Source organism: Coregonus lavaretus (assembly GCF_964263955.1).
Source record: "Coregonus lavaretus genome assembly, chromosome: 5".
NCBI classification, from domain to species: Eukaryota; Metazoa; Chordata; class Actinopteri; order Salmoniformes; family Salmonidae; genus Coregonus; species Coregonus lavaretus.
Window position 1 is genome coordinate 77,492,261 of NC_139992.1, and position 19,971 is coordinate 77,512,231.

At 43.0% G+C, this 19,971-nt stretch overlaps 1 protein-coding gene across 1 annotated transcript; it reads left to right on the top strand.

Moving 5' to 3' along the window:
• Positions 1-560: 560 nt before the first annotated feature.
• Positions 561-18,693, top strand: LOC311129354 (gamma-secretase-activating protein-like; the record flags this gene model as incomplete). The annotated part of the gene is made up of 23 exons (XM_084161620.1): positions 561-903; positions 3,042-3,112; positions 5,711-5,767; positions 6,211-6,280; positions 6,698-6,745; positions 7,736-7,824; positions 7,997-8,066; positions 8,238-8,287; positions 8,379-8,483; positions 8,634-8,690; positions 8,789-8,835; positions 8,963-9,052; positions 9,640-9,713; positions 9,827-9,910; positions 10,434-10,526; positions 11,277-11,418; positions 11,812-11,896; positions 12,295-12,364; positions 12,449-12,606; positions 13,076-13,210; positions 13,833-13,891; positions 14,901-14,932; positions 18,662-18,693. Exons 1-23 carry the CDS (start codon positions 816-818, stop codon positions 18,691-18,693), a joined length of 1,806 nt encoding a protein of 601 aa, XP_084017746.1. The 5' UTR covers positions 561-815.
• Positions 18,694-19,971: the final 1,278 nt, after the last annotated feature.

Here is a 19,971-nt window from a genome sequence, read left to right on the forward strand (position 1 = left end):
TGAGTGCATACATTTTTTATTTTTTTCATACTGGCCCCCCGTGGGAATCGAACCCACAACCCTGGCGTTGCAAACGCCATGCTCTACCAACTGAGCTACACCGGGCTATGACTAGCCTAATGTATTGTCGGGTAGTATTATATAGTGCTATGACTAGTAGATTGAATGGTTAGTGAGGTAGCCATTTCAATAATAGGAGACAATGCACGAGGGACACAAAGACGCCAACATAGCAAAACGAAGATAATCTAGGCTATTGTGAAAGTTAAATAAATAACCTTCGGTGTTTGTGTATGTTTTAACCCTCTGGTGGTTGCACCGCACATACTTTACATTTTTTATTTTGACCATAATCAGGTGACACCCAGGCAGGCAGCGAAGGCGGTGAGAGATTCCGATCCACCGGAGTGATCGCTTGTCCGGCCTATCCCAGCGGGCGTCTCTGCTGTCTGACCGGAGAGGGAGGGCTCTATGACAGGGTGCAGCGAGCTGTGAATATTGTTCGGTGTGAAATTGAGTAAGGACTGTATGGTTGCAGATCTCTAGGGAAGTGATTTTCTTTCAAATCCCGCCTTCTGCTTTGTTTTCGGTGTGTAAAACACTGCTTAAACGGCTACTGGACTATCAGAAAAACGTTATTTACAACTACCACATGATGTTGCATGATATGACAAGTTGTAACTTCAGGCTATAGGGATGGCATCTTCCGGATAGTGTGAAATCTTGTAGGCTGTAATTGAAGGGATTTCTTCGTAACTGTTTGATGCATAATAGACCTGGAAATCAGTAAGTTGTGGAGGAGGTCAACTGCACACATGTTGCAACTAAGCGCAACTTTTGATTTGCAGCAGGATGTGGTGTCAAGTATATTCAAGAAAGAGGCGACCGTGGGAGGAATCAAAGGTAAGAGCTATCTGGTTGTCTCACTAACGATATCCAAAACCTATACTTTGCGCCTTTACGCCAAGGTGACAATGTGTGACAAATACCATGATAGTAGTGACATATGTAATGGCAATATGTATTCAGTGGTGGAAAAAGTACCCAATTTTCATACTTGAGTAAAACAATGTAAAGATACCTTAACAGAAAATGACTCAAGTAAAAGTGAAAGTCACCCAGTAAAATACTACTTGAGTAAAAGTCTAAAAGTATTTGGTTTTAAATATACTTAAGTATCAAAAGTAAAAGTATACACTACCTGTCAAAAGTTTTAGAACACCTACTCACTCAAGGGTTTTTCTTAAGTTTTACTATTTTCTACATTGTAGAACAATAGTGAAGACATCAAAACAATGAAATAACACATATGGAATCATGTAGTAACCAAAATAGTGTATAAATAAATATATTTGATATTTGAAATTCTTCAAATAGCCACCATTTGCTTTGATGACAGCTTTGCACACTTTAGGCATTTTCTCAACCAGCTTCACGAGGTAGTCACCTGGAATGCATTTCAATTAACTGGTGTGCCTTCTTAAAAGTTAATTTGTGGAATTTCTTTCCTTCTTAATGCATTTGAGCCAATCAGTTGTGTTGTGACGAGGTAGGGCGGGTATACAGAAGATAGCCCTATTTGGTAAAAGACCAAGGCCATATTATGGCAAGAACAGCTCAAATAAGCAAAGAGAAATGACAGTCCATCATTACTTTAAGACAAGAAGGTCAGTCAATACGGAAAATGTCAAAAACTTTGAACGTTTCTTTAAGTGCAGTCGCCAAAACCATCAAGCGCTATGATGAAACTGGCTCTCATGAGGACCACCACAGGAATGGAAGACCCAGAGTTACCTCTGCTGCAGAGGATACGTTCATTAGAGTTACCAGCCTCAGAAATTGCAGCCCAAATAAATGCTTCACAGAGTTCAAGTAACAGACACATCTCAACATCAACTGTTCAGAGGAGACTGTGTGAATCAGGCCTTCCTGGTCGAATTGCTGCAAAGACACCACTATTAAAGGACATCAATAAGAAGAAGAGACTTGCTTGGGCCAAGAAATACGAGCAATGGACATAGTGTCTTTGTGAGATGCGGTGGTTGAACGGATGATCTCTGCATGTGTAGTTCCCACCGTAAAGCATGGAGGAGGAGGTGTTATGGTGTGGGGGTGCTTTGCTGGTGACACTGCGATTTATTTAGAGTTCAAGGCACACTTAACCAGCATGGCTACCACAGCATTCTGCAGTGATATGCCATCCCATCTGGTTTGGGCTTAGTGGGACTCTCATTTGTTTTTCAACAGGACAATGACCCAACACACCTCCAGGCTGTGTAAGGGCTATTTTACCAAGAAGGAGAGTGATGGAGTGCTGCATCAGATGACCAGGCCTCCACAATCCCCCAACCTCAACCATATTGAGAGTGAAGGAAAAGCAGCCAGAAAGTGCTCAGCATATGTGGGAACTCCTTCAAGACTGTTGGAAAAGCATTCCAGGTGAAGCTGGTTGAGAGAATGCCAAGCGTGTGCAAAGCTGTCATCAAGGCAAAGGGTGGCTATTTTAAGAATCTCAAATATAAAATATATTTTCATTTGTTTTGCACTTTTTTGGTTACTACATGATTTCATATGTGTTATTTCATAGTTTTGATGTCTTCACTATTATTCTACAATGTAGAAAATAGTAAAAATAAAGAAAAACCCTTGAATGAGTAGGTGCTCTATTTACGGATAGCCAGGGGCATGCTCCAACACTCAGACATCATTTACAAACGAAGCATGTGTTTAGTGAGTCCGCCAGATCAGAGGCAGTAGGGATGACCAGGGATGTTCTCTTGATAAGTGTGTGAATTAGACAATGTTCCTGTCCTACTAAGCATTCAAAATGTAATGAGTACTTTTGGGGTGTCAGGGAAAATGTATGGAGTAAAAAGTACATACTTTTCTTTAGGAATGTAGTGAAGTAAAAGTAAAAGTTGTCAAAAATATAAATAGTAAAGTAAAGTAAAGTACAGATACCCCCAAAAACTACTGAAGTAGTACTTTCAAGTATTTCTACTTAAGTACTTTACACCACAGTATGTATTTCTCCTCTACAGAATACTCAGGGACCGTTGACACTCGGATCCTCAACATTGAAAGGGATGGAGGAGTCCTCTACTCCTGGAAAGTAAGTGGACACTGGGCAAGGGGCATTCACATAGCATTGTAATGGACAGGTTAAGCGTGACGTTCCACACATACAGTGGGGGAAAAAAGTATTTAGTCAGCCACCAATTGTGCAAGTTCTCCCACTTAAAAAGATGAGAGAGGCCTGTAATTTTCATCATAGGTACACGTCAACTATGACAGACAAATTGAGATTTTTTTTCTCCAGAAAATCACATTGTAGGATTTTTAATGAATTTATTTGCAAATTATGGTGGAAAATAAGTATTTGGTCACCTACAAACAAGCAAGATTTCTGGCTCTCACAGACCTGTAACTTCTTCTTTAAGAGGCTCCTCTGTCCTCCACTCGTTACCTGTATTAATGGCACCTGTTTGAACTTGTTATCAGTATAAAAGACACCTGTCCACAACCTCAAACAGTCACACTCCAAACTCCACTATGGCCAAGACCAAAGAGCTGTCAAAGGACACCAGAAACAAAATTGTAGTCCTGCACCAGGCTGGGAAGACTGAATCTGCAATAGGTAAGCAGCTTGGTTTGAAGAAATCAACTGTGGGAGCAATTATTAGGAAATGGAAGACATACAAGACCACTGATAATCTCCCTCGATCTGGGGCTCCACGCAAGATCTCACCCTGTGGGGTCAAAATGATCACAAGAACGGTGAGCAAAAATACCAGAACCACACGGGGGGACCTAGTGAATGACCTGCAGAGAGCTGGGACCAAAGTAACAAAGCCTACCATCAGTAACACACTACGCCGCCAGGGACTCAAATCCTGCAGTGCAAGACGTGTCCCCCTGCTTAAGCCAGTACATGTCCAGGCCCGTCTGAAGTTTGCTAGAGTGCATTTGGATGATCCAGAAGAGGATTGGGAGAATGTCATATGGTCAGATGAAACCAAAATAGAACTTTTTGGTAAAAACTCAACTCGTCATGTTTGGAGGACAAAGAATGCTGAGTTGCATCCAAAGAACACCATACCTACTGTGAAGCATGGGGGTGGAAACATCATGCTTTGGGGCTGTTTTTCTGCAAAGGGACCAGGACGACTGATCCGTGTAAAGGAAAGAATCAATGGGGCCATGTATCGTGAGATTTTGAGTGAAAAACTCCTTCCATCAGCAAGGGCATTGAAGATGAAACGTGGCTGGGTCTTTCAGCATGACAATGATCCCAAACACACCGCCCGGGCAACGAAGGAGTGGCTTCGTAAGAAGCATTTCAAGGTCCTGGAGTGGCCTAGCCAGTCTCCAGATCTCAACCCCATAGAAAATCTTTGGAGGGAGTTGAAAGTCTGTGTTGCCCAGCGACAGCCCCAAAACATCACTGCTCTAGAGGAGATCTGCATGGAGGAATGGGCCAAAATAAATAATAATAATAATAATATGCCATTTAGCAGACGCTTTTATCCAAAGCGACTTACAGTCGTGCGTGCATACATTTTTGTGTATGGGTGGTCCCGGGGATCGAACCCACTACCTTGGCGTTACAAGCGCCGTGCTCTACCAGCTGAGCTACAGAGGACTACCAGAGGACAACCAGCAACAGTGTGTGAATACCAGCAACAGTGTGTGAAAACCTTGTGAAGACTTACAGAAAACGTTTGACCTGTGTCATTGCCAACAAAGGGTATATAACAAAGTATTGAGAAACTTTTGTTATTGACCAAATACTTATTTTCCACCATAATTTGCTAATAAATTCATTAAAAATCCTACAATGTGATTTTCTGGATTTTTTTCTTTCTCATTTTGTCTGTCATAGTTGACGTGTACCTATGATGAAAATTACAGGCCTCTCTCATCTTTTTAAATTGGTGGCTGACTAAATACTTTTTTTCCCCACTGTAACCTGCAGTGCGCTCTTTTGGAAGTGGTGGGAATATTCTCTCTGTCTAGGTTGCATCCCAAATGCATCCCAAATGGCACCCTAATCCCTATAGTGCACTACTTTTGACCAGGGCCCATAGGGATCTGATCAAAAGTAGTGCACTATGTAGGGGATAGGGTGCCATTAGGGATGCAGCCTAGACGGAGAGAATGTAGAAGCCCAAAGACTCATGACAGACCACTACAGCTGAATAAGCTACTGGTTAAGAGGTATTACGTTTCCTTATAACAGAGTTGTTCTTAAAGTATCCTCAGACTGTGAGGGAGTGTTAAGCCCTACATAGACAGCTGAGATGTCATGGTCATAAGAATAGGTAATTACACAGACACACAGACACACACAGACACACACAGACACACAGACACACAGACACACACAGACACACACAGACACACACAGACACACAGACACACACAGACACACACAGACACACACAGTCACACACAGACACACACGACACACACAGACACACAGACACACACAGACACACACAGACACACAGACACACACACAGACACACACAGACACACACAGACACACACACACACACACACACAGACACACAGACACACACAGACACACACAGACACACAGACACACACAGACACACACAGACACACAGACACACACACACACACAGACACACACACACAGTCATTATGAGCCGTAATGGCTTTCCTTCTCCCTCCTCTCTTCTCTCAGGGGGCGACAGGGACCACCAGGATCGGGAAATACGACCCCAATACCAGACAGAATAAGGTAGAGCTTCCTCTCTGTGTGTGTGTGAGTGTATGTGTGACTGTGTGTGTGACTGTGTGTGAGACAAAAAGAGTGAGTGAGTATGTATGTACTGTATATGCCAGCACATAGTCCTAATGGAATATGGGGTTACTTCTGGTACACTCACTGATCGCCACCAGCTGTTTGTAGTGTTCATCATGGGCCCTAACCCCTCGCCCCTAACCCCTCTCCCCTAACCCCTAACCTCTCTCTCCTCTCCCCTCACCCCTAACCCCTCTACCCTAACCCCTCTCCCCTAACCCCTAACCGCTAACCCCTCTCCCCTCTCCCCTAACCCCTCTCCCCTAACCCCTAACCCCTCTCCCCTCTCCCCTCTCCCCTCTCCCCTCTACCCTAACCCCTCTCCCCTAACCCCTAACCCCTCTCCCCTCTACCCTAACCCCTCTCCCCTCTCTTCACAGCTCCTCTACACTTTTGACAAGCAGGTGTGTGTCAGCAGCTGTTCTCTGAATAAGGAGGAGACTCTGCTGGGTAAGGACCTGTTCACAGACATAGAAATATAATGCATAGAACATAGAGATACATTAATTGTTGTATTGAATTCTATGGTGTAGAACAGATACATCTCTAGAATCCATGGTATTCTAATTCTATGTGACACACATGCGTAGTACAAAGACACACTGACACTGAAACAAGGATCCTCACTGAAGTGCTGAGCCAGTGTCTCCTCCCCTAGTGTATCAGTGTTAGACTAGATACAGGTTTTCCTAGATAAAGCCTTCTGGTATTTCCAGTCCAAGATTGTGATGGCCCCATGGGAGTATCTTATCAGCACAGGAGAGGAACAATGTCTTGTGACTGAGCCAACACACAAGGGCCGTTGTATTGAACTCACGTCACCGAACCACATCAACTCACATACTTGTCTTTTAATCTCATTTTTAGCGGTCAGTTTGGCACAGTGGACAAGGACAGAGGAGCGCCTCAGACCAGGTACCTTGTCACCCCCCCCCCCCCAACACACACACACACACACACACACACACACACACACACACACACACACACACTTCCCATCGCTGATACAAACAAACAAACAAAAACAGAAGCTGAAGATTAGAGAAATGGAACTAGACAGATAACCATGTAAATCTACAGTATGTAATGAAGAGGGAAGTGGTAAGCTATATCCTGCTGATAACTAGCTCTCTGTTTCACTCTGGTTCTCTATAGGGAAACAGTTCTCTATAGGGAAACAGTTCTCTAGGGAAACAGTTCTCTAGGGAAACAGTTCTCTATAGGGAAACAGTTCTCTATAGGGAAACAGTTCTCTATAGGGAAACAGTTCTCTATAGGGAAACAGTTCTCTATAGGGAAACAGTTCTCTATAGGGAAACAGTTCTCTCTAGGGAAACAGTTCTCTAGGGAAACAGTTCTCTAGGGAAACAGTTCTCTAGGGAAACAGTTCTCTAGGGAAACAGTTCTCTAGGGAAACAGTTCTCTAGGGAAACAGTTCTCTATAGGGAAACAGTTCTCTAGGGAAACAGTTCTCTATAGGGAAACAGTTCTCTATAGGGAAACAGTTCTCTAGGGAAACAGTTCTCTATAGGGAAACAGTTCTCTAGGGAAACAGTTCTCTATAGGGAAACAGTTCTCTAGGGAAACAGTTCTCTAGGGAAACAGTTCTCTAGGGAAACAGACCCATGGCTGTAATAGTCAGTATGGTAACATTCAGGATGTTATTAGGTATCTATCCACACATGCACCACAGGGTTTTAAGTGTTTTAAGTGTACTCTACACGACAGGTTCAAACTGTACACAACTATTGGCTGTAGGCTGTACCATATAGGGAAACTGTATGTGTTGGATTGAGTAACAGTTATCACAAGGGCAGCACAGGCGGTGAATAAGTTTTATGCTGTTTCAGGTCAGTGAAGTTAAACATTACCATATTTAACACCTTTCCATTGTTCTACTCCTAGTTACAAAATGTCTGACCCTCCTCATTGAGATCCATCCCATAAACAACACTAAGGTCCTGAAGGCTGTTGACTGCCGGGTCAGAGTTCAGGTATAGAACTGTATTGTTTTGTACTGGACTCTATTGGGTTGTACTCTATCCAGAACAGCTATTACAATAAGCTTCCCCTCGGTTGTTATTACATTGTTATAATAAATAACAATATGCTATAACATGGTTATACTACAAATAATGTTAACCAGTCATCTTTGGTTTCATACAGTTCATCCATCCAGACACAGAGAGGGACTCAGTGCTGGAGAGTCACCTGCTGCTGGTAGCAGAAGATGGCTGTGAGTATCTGGGAAGTGAAGTGGTGTCAAAGATTTGTTAAAAATATTTTTTTACAGCTTTTAACTATGATAGAATAAAGACATTAGCTGACACAGTTTTCTGTTTTTGGGAGAGTTTGGCCACTGGACCTTCAGGGTTTAGGCTTTGAACTTTGACCTTTGACCTTTCAGATGTGGAGCAGCTCCATGTGATGCTGGTCAGACAGGAGGGTTACAGAGTGGTAAGATACACTGCCACAGACTGTAGAGAGCTGGAATGGAATGCAACTGTTCCGTAGTGACATCATTTCCTGTTGACTGGTGTTCCAACAGGTGATGTTGAACCCAGAGTGCCTGGCCAAAGACAGGGTGGCAGAGGAGTTCAGCTGGGTCCAGTGGGACAGCCAGACACAGAGACTCTTCTACCTCACATACAGGGTAACATACCATATATAGGGAACACACTGTAGGCCCTGATCTGGGCAACAACACCTTAAACTAACATGTTCAGTTTCTTTTGAATTATGAAGAATTATGCAGACATTCCAACTGATAACGCAATAATGACATCCCTTCTTTGTCTGTCAGGAAAAAGCTGTGCTGAAATGTGTGCAATTCTACCATGACCACAACTGTGAGACCTTGGTAGGACTAGCAGCATAAATCATTTAATAATGAACGCTTTTATAGGTAGTGTTTGATTTCGGGTCAGGCTACTTAATACTTCCTCCTCTTTCCGACAGTTTGAGCTTGCACTGGAGTTGCCCTTTAACCCTTTCACCTGTATGAGGTAAGAATTCAAAGTCAAAATAAATTAAATACGATTAAAAACGGTGTGTTTCCCGAAAACAGTTCAAAATTATTTGTGGATTTCTAGTCATGCTGTATCGATAACTCCTTGTGTGTTTGACCCCTAGGTTTGTTAACCTGGGCTTTGACCATCACCAAGAGACACAGCATGAACGAGAGGAGATGAGGATGGTGGTGATCACCAATAAAATAGGCACGTTTTGGTTGAACATTAAATGATTCACCTCCATACTCTACTGTATTGATATTATAATGTTCTATGCTCGGAGAACATTCCTCTTTAATTGAGTTTGTCATTACTTTTTATTTGTTTGACATGGGACGTGAATGGAAACAGAGGGTAAGTGCTGTAGCTATTGTGATATAGATGAACTGTGTCACTCTTTGATCAATGGACAGTTCAGTCCACCACCAACACAATCACACTCTCACTTCACAGAGCCCATATATATATATAACTTCTCTATTATCAAGATTGCATTAGTCAAGCTGCACAATTGGAAATGCTGCAGGCAATAATTTGTGTTTCTTTGAAAGGCCTATCAAATCAAAAGATGGTTGACGACGGCCCAGGGCCGGGAACATAATAACTTAATTGTGCTACTTATTCCAAATTACATTCAAGATTCAACCAATAAAACACTGTTGTTTTTAATAAAAACCCAATCAATACCACATTGTTAAAATGTTCTTCTTCTTCGTCGTATTATTATGTGCAACCAATCTGTTGTTGGAGTGTAATTGGTTGTTTTAATACGTGATCCTTACTGATGATTGCAGGGAGTATGTGTGTGTGTTACATCCAGCCTGCTGGGGCCAACCAGGAGATCACATACACCATAGTCCTGGTGCACAGAGGTACATCTTACCATATTGCATTAGTTCCATACAATATTCACAAATGACAAATGAAGTTCCGTCAGTTTCAAGTTGTAAATTGTAATCTACCAGAGCCTCTCTCCCCTCTACAGGATGCAGTAAAACGTTCTCAGTGGCGCTGGATGACACCCCTATTCCATGGACCACAGAGCTCCTCCCTCTATTCATCCCTATTGGTCAGTCAACACATCTGTCACACACAGCCACCCATCCTATCAGTACCTACTAGAACACTCCCACACAGCCCATCCATCCTATCAGTACCTGCTGGAACACTCCCACACAGCCCATCCATCCTATCAGTACCTGCTGGAACACTCCCACACAGCCCATCCATCCTATCAGTACCTGCTGGAACACTCCCACACAGCCCATCCATCCTATCAGTACCTGCTGGAACACTCCCACACAGCCCATCCATCCTATCAGTACCTGCTGGAACACTCCCACACAGCCCATCCATCCTATCAGTACCTGCTGGAACACTCCCACACAGCCCATCCATCCTATCACAACCCCTGATAGTGCTACTTGTACTTGGACTGAGGAAGTGGTTTTAGGAGTTATTTGTGATAAAATGTTTATTATTATTGTATAGTAGACATTTACATAAGAGAACAAACAAATAAACCAACAAAAAACCAGTCCAAGATGGCTGATGAAAACAAACCGTTGACTAGCCTGCTGTTCTCTCCCCAGGTTACTACGTGGTGGTCTACCTGGCTGGTCACTTACTGCACTGTATCAACACCAGACAACAGGAGCTGCTCTGCCACAGTCTCTTCCTCTCAGGTAAGGCTAGACCTGGGGCATGTTCATTAGGACACACCGTAGCCAAATGTTTTGCAATGGAAAAGGACATTTAGTTTTTGTTCTGGTTGAGATACCTCTGCGTTTCACTCCATTACGTGTCTATGAACACGACCCTGGTCACCAACAGAAGTGACTATATGAGGAATAGGGAGGCAAGTGTGTTTTTGTTCAACTGGCTTCAGTGTAATTGTGTTACAGGTGTTGGTGATGGCTTCAGTGTAATTGTGTTACAGGTGTTGGTGATGACTTCAGTGTAATTGTGTTACAGGTGTTGGTGATGACTTCAGTGTAATTGTGTTACAGGTGTTGGTGATGTCTTCAGTGTAATTGTGTTACAGGTGTTGGTGATGGTGATGACTTCAGTGCAATTGTGTTTCAGGTGTAGATGATGACTTCAGTGTAATTGTGTTACAGGTGTTGGTGATGACTTCAGTGTAATTGTGTTACAGGTGTTGGTGATGACTTCAGTGTAATTGTGTTACAGGTGTTGGTGATGTCTTCAGTGTAATTGTGTTACAGGTGTTGGTGATGACTTCAGTGCAATTGTGTTACAGGTGTTTGTGATGACTTCAGTGTAATTGTGTTACAGGTGTTGGTGATGACTTCAGTGTAATTGTGTTACAGGTGTTGGTGATGACTTCAGTGTAATTGTGTTACAGGTGTTGGTGATTACTTCAGTGCAATTGTGTTACAGGTGTTTGTGATGACTTCAGTGTAATTGTTTTACAGGTGTTGATGCAGAGCTGGGTGTGTTGGGATCAGACAGTGTGGTGTTGTCTCTACCTGAGTCCTCTCTGCTGGACCTGAACACAGGCATGATGTACACTGCAGACCTCAACCCCTCCTTTCTACTGGACCTACTGCACTGCAGGTAGAATGGAATAGAATGGAATATAGTGGAATGGAATGAAATATAATGGAATGGAATAGAATAGAATAGAGTGGAATGGAATGGAATAGAATGGAATGGAATAGAATAGAATAGAATAGAATAGAATGGAATGGAATAGAATATAATGGAATGGCATGGAATAGAATGGAATATAATAGAATGGAATAGAATAGAGTGGAATGGAATGGAATAGAATGGAATGTATTAGAATGGAATATAATGGAATGGAATAGAATATAATAGAATGTGTGTGTCATGCTTACTGCACTGCATGTAGAAAGTACTGGAGCATTGGATATTATTGTGATGCTACACTTCACACTCTGTTAATGTAGTATTCATGATGTCTTTGCTGTATGCTTTGTGCTGTAGCCACAGTAGACCTGACGCCCAACGCCTGGCTGCACTGCACTGTCTGCAGCTCTACATGGGGCCCAACGCTACACTACAACTGAAGGTAGGCGATGCAAGCAAAACCCCTGAGGACACTTTGTTCAGAGAGAGAGAGAGCGAGAGCAAGAGAGACACAGAGCGTGTGAGAGAGAGAGATGTTTTGGAGGGAAAAGTTCAGTGCTGACCGTGAGTCAGGTTGTTTATAATAGAGAAAGTGCTGCACTTGAAATTCCCATCTGCAGTACTTGTTCTAAATGGAGTCTCTGTGGCCATGGCAACTCACTAACACAGTTAGAGAGGTAATACGTCTTAGAGGTCAATGAGGACGTGGGGGGTGTGGTTTTATCAATTCTGTTGCTTTATACATGGGTGGTAACACTGGAATTACTACAGTAACAATACTTTATCAAGATGTTGTTACGTAGCATAGCACTTTTGTTACTTTATGTGTTTTCTCTGCAGATCATAGATTGGATCTGTGACAATGTGATGCCGTTCGACACCTTCGATCAAATTCAGGAGTTTATTCTGGGTAAGTGGAACAAGATTTATCATCATTATCAAATCTATTTTAGCGGTATTTAATGGAAGAATCATCGTCTCTCTTCAACGACAGCGTCACTGTACAGGATCATCTATAAGAAGTCTCTCAGTCTGGATGAAGTTCTACCCTACTCCTCTGTGTTTGAGAAGAAGGTACCTGAGAATCTAGACCAGGTCCCTGGTGTCACCTGCACCACAGAGCTCCATGCTGAACCAGTGTTCAAAGGAAAGGTACGATATCTTTCACACACGCACATACTGTAGCTATTCAGCTAGCTGATCAGTCTACTATTTAGTGATTTTATTTCAAGGTTAGACACTAGAGGGCAGACAGGAGTGGGAAGCAGATCCAATGCTCTGTAACAGATAAAGAATGCATATCTAATTAATTAAATGTGCAGGAAGAGTTGTGGTGAAAGAAGGGACGTAATAATATGATTTAGACTGGGCTATTTACAATGAAATACCCCATTGATTATTCTGTAGATGGAGGCCTTCTTTAATTAAAGGCAAAACATGAACAATTCGTTACAATCAAGTGCATTTTATTTAATGTTATGCAGTATGAACCCCATGCGATAAATCATTTTGTTTCCAAGGAGGTCTCAAGATGACCTCAACAGATGGACGTATTTTACATCAACAGTAAAAGTAGTAAACGTCTGGTGTTTACTAGATGTTTGGTAATGTTTCGCTGCAGGCCAGAAGTCTCCAGGGCTATTGGGAAGAGCTACAGTGGAGCACAGAGAAGATGAAGTACTTTGAGGCGGTTCCAAACCCACGATACAGAACATCTCAGATTCTTCCAGAATGGACCAAGCTGCTCGCTACCCTGGTGAGTTCACACAGAGAGACTGGAATATAGAGGATCTCTGGGAGCTCAGTGCACCACAGGAACCATGGTCTCTCGCTCTGATCCCAAGCTTTATACTGCAGCTAGCAGTAGCACAGTATGAAAACATTCATCATTTACAATTCCTGACATATTCTCATATAGAACCACTTCAACATTGGGCGGCAGGTAGCCTAGCGGTTAAGAGCGTTGGGTCAGTAACCGAAAGGTCGCTGGCTCGAATCCCTGAGTCGACTACGTGAAAAATCTGTCTATGTGCCCTTGAGCAAGGCACTTAACCCTAATTGCTCCTGGATGTCGCTCTGGATAAGAGCGTCTGTTAAATCAGTGATTCCCAACCAGTTGTACTAGGACCCCTGAGGGTACTTGGACTATACACGGGGTACTTGAGAAGACTCATGAGACCATAGGCCTACTGGTAAAAGGCACATGAGGGGGTACTTCAGGGGTATTCCGGGCAGAGCAACATTCAGCTGGTGGTACAGTAAGAAAAAAAAGTTGGGAACCAGTGAGCTAAATGACTAACATGGACGTGTCAAATGTAGTACAGTATACCTTCATAAGAGGAAGTTAGAGAACATGTTGCTCCCTCTGTCTGTTCCAGAAGTCGGAGAAGAAGAAGTCTTCTAACTATCTGCGTCACATTGAGGAGAACACCAGGAAGTAGGTGGAGTACAGAAGACAGAATGGGCTCTTGTGTGTTGCAGAATGTTGTGCGTGTTGGAGGAAGCGTGTGGGTGGGGTACAGGGGAAAACTAGACTCCTGAAAGCACACAGAGACAAACTCACAGGGATCAATAACACTGATGGATATTAACACAGGGATCAATAACACTGATGGATATTAACACACAGGGATCAATAACACTGATGGATATTAACACAGGGATCAATAACACTGATGGATATTAACACAGGGATCAATAACACTGATGGATATTAACACAGGGATCAATAACACTGATGGATATTAACACAGGGATCAATAACACTGATGGATATTAACACAGGGATCAATAACACTGATGGATATTAACACAGGGATCAATAACACTGATGGATATTAACACAGGGATCAATAACACTAATGGATATTAACACACAGGGATCAATAACACTGATAGATATTAACACACAGGGATCAATAACACTGATGGATATTAACACAGGGATCAATAACACTGATGGATATTAACACAGGGATCAATAACACTGATGGATATTAACACAGGGATCAATAACACTGATGGATATTAACACAGGGATCAATAACACTAATGGATATTAACACACAGGGATCAATAACACTGATAGATATTAACACACAGGGATCAATAACACTGATAGATATTAACACAGGGATCAATAACACTGATGGATATTAACACAGGGATCAATAACACTGATAGATATTAACACAGGGATCAATAACACTGATAGATATTAACACAGGGATCAATAACACTGATAGATATTAACACAGGGATCAATAACACTGATATATATTAACACAGGGATCAATAACACTGATAGATATTAACACTCAAACACTGTAGCAACACGAACAACAGACATGTACTATAGATATACTGTATACATACATACATACAGACACAGTTTCCACTTACAAGTCAAGTTAGACATTCTCTGATATTTCCTCTGTTATTTTCAGAGTTCTGTCGATGGTGGACAGCTGGAATCTAGGTAAGATGTCACAACATTCTAAAAGCCACTATCAATTAATGTTAGTAGAAGGAATGTAAAACCTTGTCTCTCTGGGAATGTAAGACACCTGGTCTCTAGGAATGTAAAACCTTGTCTCTCTGGGAATGTAAGACACCTGGTCTCTAGGAATGTAAGACACCTGGTCTCTAGGAATGTAAGACACCTGGTCTCTATAGGAATGTAAGACACCTGGTCTCTCTAGGAATGTAAGACACCTGGTCTCTAGGAATGTAAGACACCTGGTCTCTCTAGGAATGTAAGACACTTGGTCTCTCTAGGAATGTAAGACACCTGGTCTCTCTAGGAATGTAAGACACCTGGTCTCTCTAGGAATGTAAGACACCTGGTCTCTCTAGGAATGTAAGACACCTGGTCTCTCTAGGAATGTAAGACACCTTGTCTCTCTAGGAATGTAAGACACCTTGTCTCTCTAGGAATGTAAGACACCTTGTCTCTCTAGGAATGTAAGACACCTTGTCTCTCTAGGAATGTAAGACACCTGGTCTCTAGGAATGTAAGACACCTGGTCTCTATAGGAATGTAAGACACCTGGTCTCTCTAGGAATGTAAGACACCTGGTCTCTCTAGGAATGTAAGACACCTGGTCTCTCTAGGAATGTAAGACACCTGGTCTCTATAGGAATGTAAGACACCTTGTCTCTCTAGGAATGTAAGACACCTGGTCTCTAGGAATGTAAGACACCTGGTCTCTCTAGGAATGTAAGACACCTGGTCTCTCTAGGAATGTAAGACACCTGGTCTCTCTAGGAATGTAAGACACCTGGTCTCTAGGAATGTAAGACACCTGGTCTCTATAGGAATGTAAGACACCTGGTCTCTCTAGGAATGTAAGACACCTGGTCTCTAGGAATGTAAGACACCTGGTCTCTCTAGGAATGTAAGACACCTGGTCTCTCTAGGAATGTAAGACACCTGGTCTCTCTAGGAATGTAAGACACCTGGTCTCTCTAGGAATGTAAGACACCTGGTCTCTCTAGGAATGTAAGACACCTGGTCTCTATAGGAATGTAAGACACCTTGTCTCTCTAGGAATGTAAGACACCTGGTCTCTAGGAATGTAAGACACCTGGTCTCTAGGAATGTAAGACACCTGGTCTCTCTAGGAATGTACGACACCTGGTCTCTAGGAATGTAAGACACCTGGTCTCTCTAGGAATGTAAGACACCTGGTCTCTAGGAATGTAAGACACCTGGTCTCTCTAGGAATGTAAGACACCTGGTCTCTCTAGGAATGTAAGACACCTGGTCTCTCTAGGAATGTAAGACACCTGGTCTCTCTAGGAATGTAAGACACCTGGTCTCTCTAGGAATGTAAGACACCTGGTCTCTCTAGGAATGTAAGACACCTGGTCTCTCTAGGAATGTAAGACACCTGATCGATCTCTCTAGGAATGTAAGACACCTGATCGATCTCTCTAGGAATGTAAGACACCTGGTCTCTCTAGGAATGTAAGACACCTGGTCTCTAGGAATGTAAGACACCTGGTCTCTAGGAATGTAAGACACCTGGTCTATCTAGGAATGTAAGACACCTGGTCTCTCTAGGAATGTAAGACACCTGGTCTCTCTAGGAATGTAAGACACCTGGTCTCTCTAGGAATGTAAGACACCTGATCTCTCTAGGAATGTAAGACACCTGATCGATCTCTCTAGGAATGTAAGACACCTGGTCTCTCTAGGAATGTAAGACACCTGGTCTCTATAGGAATGTAAGACACCTTGTCTCTCTAGGAATGTAAGACACCTGGTCTCTAGGAATGTAAGACACCTGGTCTCTAGGAATGTAAGACACCTGGTCTCTCTAGGAATGTAAGACACCTGGTCTCTAGGAATGTAAGACACCTGGTCTCTAGGAATGTAAGACACCTGGTCTCTCTAGGAATGTAAGACACCTGTTCTCTAGGAATGTAAGACACCTGGTCTCTAGGAATATAAGACACCTGGTCTCTCTAGGAATGTAAGACACCTGGTCTCTAGGAATGTAAGACACCTGGTCTCTAGGAATGTAAGACACCTGGTCTCTCTAGGAATGTAAGACACCTGGTCTCTCTAGGAATGTAAGACACCTGGTCTCTCTAGGAATGTAAGACACCTGGTCTCTCTAGGAATGTAAGACACCTGGTCTCTCTAGGAATGTAAGACACCTGGTCTCTCTAGGAATGTAAGACACCTGGTCTCTCTAGGAATGTAAGACACCTGGTCTCTCTAGGAATGTAAGACACCTGGTCTCTCTAGGAATGTAAGACACCTGATCGATCTCTCTAGGAATGTAAGACACCTGATCGATCTCTCTAGGAATGTAAGACACCTGGTCTCTCTAGGAATGTAAGACACCTGGTCTCTAGGAATGTAAGACACCTGGTCTCTAGGAATGTAAGACACCTGGTCTATCTAGGAATGTAAGACACCTGGTCTCTCTAGGAATGTAAGACACCTGGTCTCTCTAGGAATGTAAGACACCTGGTCTCTCTAGGAATGTAAGACACCTGATCTCTCTAGGAATGTAAGACACCTGATCGATCTCTCTAGGAATGTAAGACACCTGGTCTCTCTAGGAATGTAAGACACCTGGTCTCTATAGGAATGTAAGACACCTTGTCTCTCTAGGAATGTAAGACACCTTGTCTCTAGGAATGTAAGACACCTGGTCTCTAGGAATGTAAGACACCTGGTCTCTCTAGGAATGTAAGACACCTGGTCTCTAGGAATGTAAGACACCTGGTCTCTAGGAATGTAAGACACCTGGTCTCTAGGAATGTAAGACACCTGTTCTCTAGGAATGTAAGACACCTGGTCTCTAGGAATATAAGACACCTGGTCTCTCTAGGAATGTAAGACACCTGGTCTCTAGGAATGTAAGACACCTGGTCTCTAGGAATGTAAGACACCTGGTCTCTCTAGGAATGTAAGACACCTGGTCTCTCTAGGAATGTAAGACACCTGGTCTCTCTAGGAATGTAAGACACCTGGTCTCTCTAGGAATGTAAGACACCTGATCTCTCTAGGAATGTAAGACACCTGGTCTCTAGGAATGTAAGACACCTGATCTCTCTAGGAATGTAAGACACCTGATCGATCTCTCTAGGAATGTAAGACACCTGGTCTCTCTAGGAATGTAAGACACCTGGTCTCTCTAGGAATGTAAGACACCTGGTCTCTAGGAATGTAAGACACCTGGTCTCTAGGAATGTAAGACACCTGGTCTCTAGGAATGTAAAACACCTGGTCTCTAGGAATGTAAGACACCTGGTCTCTAGGAATGTAAGACACCTGGTCTCTAGGAATGTAAAACACCTGGTCTCTAGGAATGTAGGACACCTGGTCTCTAGGAATGTAAGACACCTGGTCTCTAGGAATGTAAAACACCTGGTCTCTAGGAATGTAGGACACCTGGTCTCTAGGAATGTAAGACACCTGGTCTCTAGGAATGTAAGACACCTGGTCTCTCTAGGAATGTAAGACACCTGGTCTCTCTAGGAATGTAAGACACCTGATCTCTCTAGGAATGTAAGACACCTGGTCTCTAGGAATGTAAGACACCTGGTCTCTCTAGGAATGTAAGACACCTGGTCTCTCTAGGAATGTAAGACACCTGGTCTCTCTAGGAATGTAAGACACCTGGTCTCTCTAGGAATGTAAGACACCTGATCTCTCTAGGAATGTAAGACACCTGATCGATCTCTCTAGGAATGTACGACACCTGGTCTCTAGGAATGTAAGACACCTGGTCTCTAGGAATGTAAGACACCTGGTCTCTCTAGGAATGTAAGACACCTGGTCTCTAGGAATGTAAGACACCTGGTCTCTAGGAATATAAGACACCTGGTCTCTCTAGGAATGTAAGACACCTGGTCTCTAGGAATGTAAGACACCTGGTCTCTCTAGGAATGTAAGACACCTGGTCTCTCTAGGAATGTAAGACACCTGGTCTCTCTAGGAATGTAAGACACCTGATCTCTCTAGGAATGTAAGACACCTGATCGATCTCTCTAGGAATGTAAGACACCTGGTCTCTCTAGGAATGTAAGACACCTGGTCTCTCTAGGAATGTAAGACACCTGGTCTCTAGGAATGTAAGACACCTGGTCTCTAGGAATGTAAGACACCTGGTCTCTAGGAATGTAAAACACCTGGTCTCTAGGAATGTAAGACACCTGGTCTCTAGGAATGTAAGACACCTGGTCTCTAGGAATGTAAAACACCTGGTCTCTAGGAATGTAGGACACCTGGTCTCTAGGAATGTAAGACACCTGGTCTCTAGGAATGTAAAACACCTGGTCTCTAGGAATGTAGGACACCTGGTCTCTAGGAATGTAAGACACCTGGTCTCTAGGAATGTAAGACACCTGGTCTCTCTAGGAATTTAAGACACCTGGTCTCTCTAGGAATGTAAGACACCTGATCTCTCTAGGAATGTAAGACACCTGGTCTCTAGGAATGTAAGACACCTGGTCTCTCTAGGAATGTAAGACACCTGGTCTCTCTAGGAATGTAAGACACCTGGTCTCTCTAGGAATGTAAGACACCTGGTCTCTCTAGGAATGTAAGACACCTGATCTCTCTAGGAATGTAAGACACCTGATCGATCTCTCTAGGAATGTAAGACACCTGGTCTCTCTAGGAATGTAAGACACCTGGTCTCTCTAGGAATGTAAGACACCTGGTCTCTAGGAATGTAAGACACCTGGTCTCTAGGAATGTAAGACACCTGGTCTCTAGGAATGTAAGACACCTGGTCTCTAGGAATGTAAGACACCTGGTCTCTAGGAATGTAAAACACCTGGTCTCTAGGAATGTAAGACACCTGGTCTCTAGGAATGTAAGACACCTGGTCTCTAGGAATGTAAAACACCTGGTCTCTAGGAATGTAGGACACCTGGTCTCTAGGAATGTAAGACACCTGGTCTCTAGGAATGTAAGACACCTTGTCTCTCTTGGTATTGGCCCTTTGGCTATGAAGCTATTATTATGATTATTATTCCTAGAATAACACTGGG